Source organism: Vigna unguiculata, chromosome 3 (assembly GCF_037176805.1).
Source record: "Vigna unguiculata cultivar grain cowpea cultivar isolate G323 ecotype 2 chromosome 3, ASM3717680v1, whole genome shotgun sequence".
In the NCBI taxonomy this organism is placed as follows: domain Eukaryota; kingdom Viridiplantae; phylum Streptophyta; class Magnoliopsida; order Fabales; family Fabaceae; genus Vigna; species Vigna unguiculata.
Window position 1 is genome coordinate 40,201,557 of NC_140794.1, and position 10,677 is coordinate 40,212,233.

At 33.7% G+C, this 10,677-nt stretch overlaps 1 protein-coding gene across 1 annotated transcript; it reads right to left on the reverse strand.

The window, feature by feature from the left end:
- Nucleotides 1–1,132: 1,132 nt before the first annotated feature.
- LOC114178492 (uncharacterized) lies at nucleotides 1,133–6,968 on the reverse strand. Its single transcript, XM_028064428.2, has 5 exons — nucleotides 6,335–6,968; nucleotides 5,058–6,168; nucleotides 4,039–4,449; nucleotides 2,080–3,681; nucleotides 1,133–1,949 (listed from the first exon to the last, which is right to left on the reverse strand). The coding sequence occupies exons 1-5, from the start codon at nucleotides 6,811–6,813 to the stop codon at nucleotides 1,386–1,388; spliced, it is 4,167 nt and encodes a 1,388-aa protein (XP_027920229.2). The 5' UTR covers nucleotides 6,814–6,968; the 3' UTR covers nucleotides 1,133–1,385.
- Nucleotides 6,969–10,677: the final 3,709 nt, after the last annotated feature.

The following is a 10,677-nucleotide window of genomic DNA, read 5'->3' on the forward strand; positions in this document are numbered from 1 at the left end:
AACATCTCAAAATGGTATAAACAACTCAAATGTCATCTTAAAATATATTTGACATGTCAACAAAATTTAACACAATTTAACCATTATTTTAAAAATTTCCTTTAAAATTGATTAAAGATTAATTTTATTTTTTTAGATATTTTTATTAAATAAACATGACAATTATTATAAAACTAAAATATACATTTATCTCAATTATCAAAAGAATTCAAACAAAATTACTTATCATTTTAAAGTAGTTTTTCTTTTATTATCCTAAAAATGAAATGTATTAACATTTATTATGCTAAATCAACTTCATCTCAAATATTTTATTGAAAAATCAACTCTCAACTGATTAGATAACATATTTCTAAATTTGAAGTGAAAAATATTTATACTCTAGTTGGCGTGTAAAACCCATTATGATTTTTCGTCATTCTCTTTTTATATGTTATTATACCAATTTTACCCTCTGGAACCTATTTTTCACATAGAATAGAATCTAACAATTTTTTAATCTCAAACTAATCTCAGTCTTTAATCGATAAAGCTTAACTTCCTGAATCCACTGTTATACAGGAAAGTTAAACTTATACACAAAAAACTTTTATCAATTATTTGAATAAATATTTATGATCTTAGACTAATGAAGATTCATCTTTACTCAAAAAACAACACATACAAGCCCTATCCCTAGCCCTAGGCATGTAACCATTTCCTTAAAACCAATTCAATAGAAAAATGCAACATAAACTTACTCAAAAACGATTTCTGATCTCCAATAGTATCTATAAGGTGGACTTTGATTTAAGAAAAGATAATTTAGAATTTTAAAGAGAAAACAGAGGAAAAGTGTTTTTAGTGAGATGGGAATTTTTATGAAATAAAATATAATTAATTAACTATTTGTATGTATAATTTTTTTAATTTAAATAACAAAATATTCATACTTTATCTTCTTTAATCCACTTCCACTCTTAAAGACATAAATTGAGTCATTACAGTTACATCCATCAAATGCCTCTATGGTGTGTTTGGATGAGAAGGTTTTGAACAATAAATACTTTGTATAAAGAATTTAAAATACTTTATATATATATATATATAATATTTCATTTTGACATTTAAGAGGAGTAATGCTCGAAAATAATTGAAATTTTAAAAGGGCAATTTCTATTTTATCAAACACTGACATACCCATGAAGAGAGATTACATGCCTGGCTTGATTGATGTTCAAGCAAATGTACAAACAAAAACAATTCTTCCACTAAAAGACGGTCATAATCACATCCGAACTATGTATCAATCTTTTCTTACCAACCCCAACTCATATCACAAAGAAAAGAATAGACCAATCAGAAGAATGAAGTTGAGTTTACGTGTAGTAAGAAAATAACCTTGTTCATGTTCCAGCATGTCCAATTCCAATTCCATTGACACTCACCTCATCTTCAGAAGTGCTGAAAAAATTGGCCAATTTTTCTGAAACAGATTGTAGGCCTTTGTCCAATGATTCTTCCCCTCCATCATAATCATCATCTCCTTCAAAGATTAAATAAACCCCACATTTTCTTAACTCCAACCCCTTATCAAAAGGTGGATTTCTCTTGCTCACACAAAATGTGTCAGCATCTTTTAAAAAGGCTACCAACTGATGATAATCATGGAACTTACACAAGTGCATGTGTTCTTCATCTGTCCTAGGCACCCCACAGATGTTTAACACAGTACTAAACAGAGTTCTGTCCCCTTTGAGAATATTTGCTTGAACATCAATCAAGCCTAGCATATCATCTCTCTTCATGTTGGGTATGTCAATGCTATGGTTGATTGAAACAATAACACCAACAAGTACACTCTTTAGCTCAAGATTTTTACGCTTGGAAAAGCTCACTGTTTGTCCAGAAAACCATTCAGGTAATTTGCTTCCTGGCATGCTTAAGTTCTGTAAATTCCTCAGTGCAACCTGTCACATAAATACTCGTTGTTTAGAAGCTATAAGAAGCAACAGGAAATTAATTAGTCCTGATTTTCTCAATTTAATCATATTTTTATCCATTGGTCCAAGGTTGATGAATAGGAAAGGGATGAACAACCTTCGAAAGTCTCTTGCGTATTTGTGAGGAGCATGCAATGCAACCACTTAGGTACAACCTTCTCAAGGACTTCAAGCTTTCAAGACCAGGAATATCCCCCACTTTTACACAGTTTGTGAGATTCAACTCCTGCAGGCTCTCTAAATTTGACATGTCATGGATAGTTTCTATTGAAGAACAGTTTTGAACATTCAGATTAATCAGGCTTGAAGGAAGTGAGGGGAGAGAGTTCAGCTGAGTGCAGTTTGACAGTGAAAGGACCTTGAGGATAGAAAGGCCCTTCAAACTGGAAGGCAGGGTGTGAAAATCATTCCTGTCTAATTTCAAAGTCTCCAATAGTGACAACTTCTCAAATTCATCAGGAATTTTCCCAGATATTTTCCATGCACGGGCATCAAGCTCAGTTAGCAAGGTCAGATTGCAGAAGGAAGATGATAGTATAAAAGGGCCATGGTTCTCTTCAGGTTCTGCAAGAAAGCTACTTTCATCCGTATCTAAATCAGGCCTCTTTGCCATTTTCAATGTTCTCAAGCTTGACAGCATCCCAAAGCTTTCAGGTAAGCTTGACACAGCTGTTTCCTCCATGAAAAAATGATATAGAGATTTCAAATCTCCTATAGAAGCTGGAAGCTTTCTGAGCATTTTGCATTTGTTCAATCTTAAGTTGACAAGATTTTCTAGCCGTCCAGTGGATTCTGGCAATTCCTTGATATTTCCATTGACCGTGTTCAATGTAGTAAGAGATGCTAGGTGGCCAATAGATTCTGGTAAGTATTCAAGATTTTTACAATTCATCAACTTGAGTATCCTCAGTAGCTTCATCTCTCCAATCTCATCTGGCAAATTTGTGATGGCTGTTCCATCTAACTGAAGTTCAACAACTGAGGCCAACCTTTTAACTGAATTTGGCAATTGAGTAAGAAGTTTACAGTTTCCAACTGATAATTCCCTCAGGTAAGATAAAGAACCAACAGTTGTAGGGAGTTCTTTAATTGCAGTTCTATCAACCAGAAGTTCTGTCAATGACATGAGATTCCCTATAGAATCAGGAATTACAGTGAGAGATTCACATCCCATCAAATTGAATGTCTCAAGGTTATCTAACGATCCAACAGACTCAGGTAATTCTTCTAACCCAGAGTGATATAGAGATAATTCTTGCAAAGAACATAGGTGTCCTAGAGAATTAGGTAGCCTTCTCAAATATCGGCAACCTTCTAAAACAAGCTGCTCAAGCTTCGTGAGGCGAAAAATGGACTGGGGCAACTCTGCTATAGCAGTGTCATTAGCTTGAAGTGCTTTCAAGGAATTCAGGATTCCAATGTTTTCTGGCAATGCTTTTAACTTGGAGCAGCCAGAAAGATAAAGACTCTCTAGTTGTTTTAGCCCCGAGACATCAATTGGAAGGTTGACAAGGCTTGAACAACGTGTTAAATTTAAACTACGCAAGGTGCTCAAACTGCCAATTGATTCATGAATCTTAGTTAGATTAATGCAGTTCTCCAAATCAATCTTCTCTAGACATTGACACCCAGATAAATCAGGTATAGCAGTGAGTTGGTTGCAGTAGGAGAGGTTCAAGACCATTAACTTCTGTGGCACCTGCTAAGCATTGTCATGTTAGACCATGTTTATATATATGTATAGTGAAGCAAAAGAAAGGGAAACACATCCTAGAAGAGTTTTGAAAGAATTTTTTTATGTATGTATAATAATAACCAAATTAGATAAATACTACATGAACACTTCAATTTTAGGCAAGTGCTTTTGTAATAAGAATCTTTAAAATAGATTTTTGAAAGAAATGCTTCATTAAGTGGTTTGACATGTCTCAACTCTCTTCTTATCATAAAGGTTTATAAGAATTGCGTAAAGAAAATAAGTGTCAAGAACCTAATCATTATATCAAATTATACCATGTTTATGGTATTCATACTACACAAGATAGCTAAAGCACACCTTGTTGTAACCATTCCATCCCCACAAGGTTTCCATTTTCTTGCTGTTTTTGAGATCAAGGACAGCCAGTTCTCGTGGCCAAGATTTCAAAGGCATGCGTTCTAAAGGACACCCTTGCCATTGTAGCCACTTTAATTCAGATGGAAGAAACTTGCCCTGTAATTTCAGATTGTTGATCTGAAGCTGTCTCAAATTAACCATTGGTTCAAAGGATTTCGCGTGTAGTACAAACTCTTTGTTTTCCTCTGCTTGAGGTTCAAGATGATTCTTAAGGCATTGTTTGATGTAGCAGGATATATTTCTTAAACACGATCTCCATTGAAGCTTCTTCGGAAAAACTGATCCAACCTTTCCCTTATAAAACCTTTCTTCCTCAAAATCAAGCACAATACCTTGAACGCATCTAGTTCCCTGCAATAAAATATAGCAGATTGAAAGATCAGACCTTTAATCAAATTTACGTATTGAAATATTCCAATCTACAAATAACATGCACATCAAACATCATTCATATATTAGTCAAACAAGGACGCGGAGGTATTACACAAAATACACCAAAGGATGCAAATCCCAGTTCCGTAACCCCAAACATCAAATTGACACATTAATAGACAATGTTTTTCGTTTTGGTAGGCCATGAATAGACAATGTGTGTTATATGTATCTCTCACTTTATTATGCTACATGCATCTTTAAAAAATATTCTACAAATTCAAAAGAAACAAATCGTAAAAGTGTTGAACAAAAGATCATATTTTTGAATAATCAAGCAGCATCTCATTACTGAAAAGGCCACTTTGTCTATTTGTATTCATATTTATTTGTCTTGCCCCTTCTCCAGCCACCTTTTGAATAAAGAATGAAAATGATTTTGGACTCTTCTAGTTTAAAGCTTTCTATATTTATGCAAATATTTTAGTACTGTGCCACTTCACGTCATACAAATAGAATATAGTTTATACTCATTAATCAAACAAAGTGGTGTGAGACAAGGTGTAATGCAATACAATAATCATTACCTTGTGACCCTTCAACACAGTCATGATTTGAGCTCGATCCCACAGTCTACTTCGCGCACCAGGATCCACAAAGCTTTCATCCATAACAATTTGCCTTCCCATGTCTCTAATTTGATCATGCATCCACACAGTATTCTCCGGAGTGATTTTCATCAAGCATTTCTGCACCAGTACCGTGATAGCAATCTCACCCCTAAAACCACAACCTCTTAACACATCAATCACACCATCACGCTTCATTTCCATTTGTACAAACAAACAAGCAATATCAAGGAATATACACTTCTCTTCTTCATCTAAAGCATCGTAACTTATCTTCAACACATCCTGAAGATGGTGAGGGCGAATTAGCCTTAGCTTCTTCACAGCATCCTCCCATTCCTCCTCCCTTCTCTTGCCAAACAAAAACGAACCAAACACTTCCAGAGCCAAAGGCATTCTTCCCGTCAGGGATATTATCTCCTCTGACAGACTGAGAAGATTTTCTGGTGGTTCACTTCTTCTCAGTGCATGGTAACTGAATAACTCTCGAGCTTCAGAAGCATACAACTCTCTAACTTCATACGACACATTCACATGATCCTGTGTCAGAACTTTAGTATCCCGTGTTGTGATTATCACACAGCTTCCATCATAAAACCACTCCCTCTTACCAATCAAAGCATCAAGCTGCTTCACTTCATCAACATCATCCAAGACTAGCAAAACTCGATTCTCACCAACTCTCCCTTTGATAGCAGAAACACCAACATTGACATCAGCGATGGAGGGAGACCCTGCTCCAGGAGAAAGGTCTTTAATGATTTTGCCTTGAAGGGAAACCAAACCATCGTGTTTTGATGAAACTTGTCTCACGTTGGAAATGAAGCAACGGTGCTCAAAACGACTAACAAGGGCATTGAAAAGTGCCTTGGCCAGGGTTGTCTTACCAACCCCACCCATCCCATACAACCCCAAAACCTTGACACCGTTGGATTGAACTTGCAAAACCTCCATCACCTTCTCAACACGTTCATCAAGCCCCACTGCAAACTCAGGCACACCCATAGGAGTGTTACTCAACTCTTTCAACACCCTTCGCACCAAACGCCGAATCAGATCATCTTCCTCACTGTCACAAAGAAGTAAATACAGAGCATTCACATGACAAGAAGGAATAAAAAATTAAAAAATAAAAAACACGTTTAAGAATTACATTTTCCTCAAAACTTTTGCGTAATAGCATTTAAAAAGAAAGGGCAAGGCAAGTAAATTGAAAAAGAGAGGAATGCAGACACCTGTGATTAAAAACCCAACCAGCAATTCCACCGACTTTCTTCAAAGCTTCCTTCCACTTTGAAACCGTATTTTTCTCAAACCTTTTTTCATGCGATTCGAAACCCGCTCGGAAGGGACCCGACACGTGCCGGACCTGCGACGGGTCGACCCGGTAGAAAACGGGCAAGAGGAGCCTACCGGTGCCGCAAATCTTGGTGAGTTCCTCAAGACACCAGTGTGAAGAAGCGTAGTTTTGAGATATGATGACAATGAACGCTGCAGAGTCATCAATTCCCTCCATCAGCCCCTTCGCTACCGCTTCCCCACGCTCCAACCCCTCGTCGTCCAGGAACACGCGAACCCCACGCGCCTGCAGACTCTCGTACAGACCTTTCGTGATAGTGCCGCGCGTGTCGGTGCCTCTGAAGCTCAGGAACACGTCCCACCGCAGCCGGAACGCTCCCGGCGTCGCCGATATCATGTCTCTTTCCGGCGACATGTGTGGTATGTTGGTTCCAATCTTACACTTCCTTACTCTGCCCACAATTATCCATGTTTTGGCGTTGGAACTGCATGTCTCTGGTTTCTTCACTCATAAGGAGATAATGCATATTTTTTCGCTGGCTGTAAGAAAATTATTTATATTTAACAAAACTTATGAAAATATAATTTTTCTTCTACGTACAATAATTGATTTTGTTGGATATACGTAGTTTTAGTGGGGTTGTGAAGTTGAAAAGAAGTTTGTGAAAAGACAGCACTTAGAATTAACTTGTAAGCGGCGTTTGTTTGCTTGTTTTGCTGTTGTAAGCGGTGCAACTTTTTTTCTTCTACTTTAACGCGCGTTCACTGTCAGATGACCCAAATTCAAACGAAGTTAAGTTCGAGTCTTTTAAGGTGTTATTATAAATTAATTACGGATTGACTTTGTAGTTGCATAATCGTTTTTACATGTTTCTAAGCATTAAATGTGAGTGTTGTGAAGTTTAAGAATGTGGTCCTTCATTGTTGATTGTTATCCAAATAAAGAATGAAATGCGGTGAGAGAGTGAGAGAGATAATGAAGATAAGCATCAAAAACCAAAACCCGTTTAGAAGGAAATGGTCTTTATTGTGGTTCATGATCACCCAAGCTCACTCAAGGAATGTTTCCGACAAGAAAAATGATGGTGAGTGGTGTAGAGTAATCTTAAAAATCATGAGTTTGGTTTAGACTGAATTTAAAGAAGAGTAAATGATAATTTTTTTTCTTCAAAATTGGAATTTCAATTTTTTGTTTTTTCATCCGTGAAATCAACATATAATTATAAATTAATGGATTGCTTATGAATTTATTTTAAAATGTCAAGAATTAACTTCAAAATGTTCAATCTTATAAAATCCATTTATAATATGAATTTTATGTAACAAGATTTCATAAATCCTATAAATCATAATTTTTATTGGGATAAAATTTAATTCATATTCAATCTTATAAAATTAATTTGTAAATTGAAATTTATAATAAATATATATATATATATATATATATATTAATAGAAATAAGATATTTTATTTAATATTATTGTAAAAATAGTTTAAATAAATTTATCACACGACAAAGAATAACTAACTAAATAGTTAATAAAGGAAAATCAAGGAAAAGATATAGTTCAATTAAAATTTAACGAACTTTAATTGACAACAAAATGACCATAAAATAGAGCTCGTTATTCAAAGTTTATTCTAGTGAACTCTTTTCTCAATTACTAGTTTTATACAATTAAACTCATAACTCTTAGTTGAATAAAACTATTAATATAATGTCTTTTATATAAAATTAATTATTATAACTAACTTCAACAAATTTCACATAAACTAGCAGAGAAGCCACATAAATAATACTTTCACAATTGAGCTTAAATGATCAAATACATAGACTCTCTAAATGATGGGCAAAAGAAGTTATAATTTTATGTAGAGTAAACTGTTTGATACCATTAGATGCTTTGAAAATATATGTATCGATAAAGACAAACAAACTAGTCAAGATAGATTTTGTATCATTAGACAATCTTAAACTATCAAACGGTTTAAGAACCTTAGCACAAGATTTTTACTAAGTGAATCTGTACATATATCTTATACATTAAAAACAATTAGAATATTTGGAAAAGTGGCAACAGAAAAATATAAACATGTACAAGAGATGCAAAAGAGTCTTGATGAACACATGTAAAGAGATGTATGTTATTTCTTTTTAGAAGTGTATCAAATTAATCTAAATAAATAAGGAAAGTAAGAGTTGTTTGAACATAGATATTTGGCAAATCCCAATTTTAATCCCAAGTTCAAAACTTATGAAATATATTACCACACTTAGTATTGACGAAAAATAATGTTGTGCCTCCAACAATTGGGCTGATGACGAGGTTTAAGTTTCACCCAAAGTCCACGAAAATGAGAAAAGGTAGTTGATTCTATGCCTAAGAGAGTGACTAAAAGGTCCAACGATCGGAGACTCTATGTCCATTAGAATGAAAGTCTGACATTTGTTTTGTTAGAAATAGTCTTTTGTCCTTTAGTTAAAGGGGTTTGGGTGCTTATTTTCTCTTGAGGGTTTGTTATATATACGTTTTGGTTGAATGAATGAAGGATATCAGAATATCTATTTCAATTTCTTTCTCTTAATATTTCTTAGGAGGTTGGTTCTGCCTTTAACAGAGTCTTTATCTTGCTTTCCCAACAAATAATATATCCATATGGCAAAATCCCATGCAAATATCTCCCTTGGTAGTAGATCTCTACACCAACAATATAGTGTAATTCTAGGTAGGCTTTTCTCCACTGCTCCTAAAGAAAAAATATATGCAATGCTATTATATCTTTTCCACACACTCAACTGAACCCTTATGAATGAGTGCAGATTTTTTTGATATTTTTGAGCATTAAAAATATATTATTTTAGTACTTTAAAGTTTTTTTTTATATATTTTAAAATTTTATAATTAATGACTATTAATATATTTTAAAAACAACGGATAAAAACCAAAAAAGAGAATCAAAATTCCTTATTGTAAGGAGCTTGAACCCATTTAATGATTTATATTTTTAAGTATAGTCTCACACTAAAACCGGTAATACATACGATACAATGATGATAATCGTAACACATCTTCTGATAAAGTATGATTATTAATTTAGTTATAATTTAAGAAGTAATTATTTTATACCAAATTTAAAAAAAAAATACAATATAAAGGTCTATATATGTGTAACTTACAATTTTTACATAATATATTGTTTTATTTTTCTACTTCATATGCTTAATATTTAATAGAAATGAAGAGTTTTATTTAGAATTTTTTTTTTGTACTAATACCTCCTTTACATAGGTGTTGGAAATTAATGGGTTGATATGAATGAGAGGCATATAAAAATTAATCACTATTGATCCTTCTAGGATGACTGGGGCTTTCATGTCAGAAACAAAACAAAAGTTAAATATTTGTATTCCATCTAATTCCTAGAAAAATCACACACGTAAATTATCTTTACAATTTCATTTATAAGTTTTATTTTATATTTGATTGCAAAATAAACTACAGTATATAAAATTAATTTGTTTGTTTTTTAGATAATATTCATTAAACGAAATTAACATTCACTCAGTGAGAAATGTATAAAATGAAAATTTTGTAGACTTTAAGATAAACATCTAAGAATCCCATTTTTCAATTATACTTACTTTAACAAATTTTACAACCTTATTACACTGTATAATTAGTGTATAATTGAAATAAAAATCATAGTCATGCAATCAAAATATAGCATGTTAACACAATCGTGAGAACCACTTTTATTTCATGAGTTGGATCCAATTCAAGGGAAGAGGCCCAAGTTAGTAATTAGCTTTTTGGCATTTTCAGAATAACTCTTTAGCTTTCCTCACTACAATTTTCACTAAGTTTTCCTTCATTCACCAAAAACAGCTCTCATTTTTGCTCTCCTTGAAACAAAAGTTGAACTAGGTCTTTTGCGAGATCCTACTTCGAACAAACCAAACGCTCCTCCTCCAAGTAAGTTGAACACTAAAACTCCGTGTTTTCCTTCTTTCCTATTTCAGTTGCTTTGGTTCTGTCTCGGGTTCGTCTCTAAAGCCTTATTCTTGTTATTATGGGCATACTTTTCAGCTCTTTAATATGTTTCTATAGTTGTGGTATTGTTCTTGTTAGAGCTCTCTTCCCACAAGTTTGTTTTCTAGTTTCGAGGTAAGGGAAGCTAGGATTTTGCATGTTTTTCAAATATTGCTTGTTTTGGTTTTGTTGCGCGTTCTTAATGCTTGGATGACGCTTGTGATTGTGTGAAAATATATTGTTTGTGT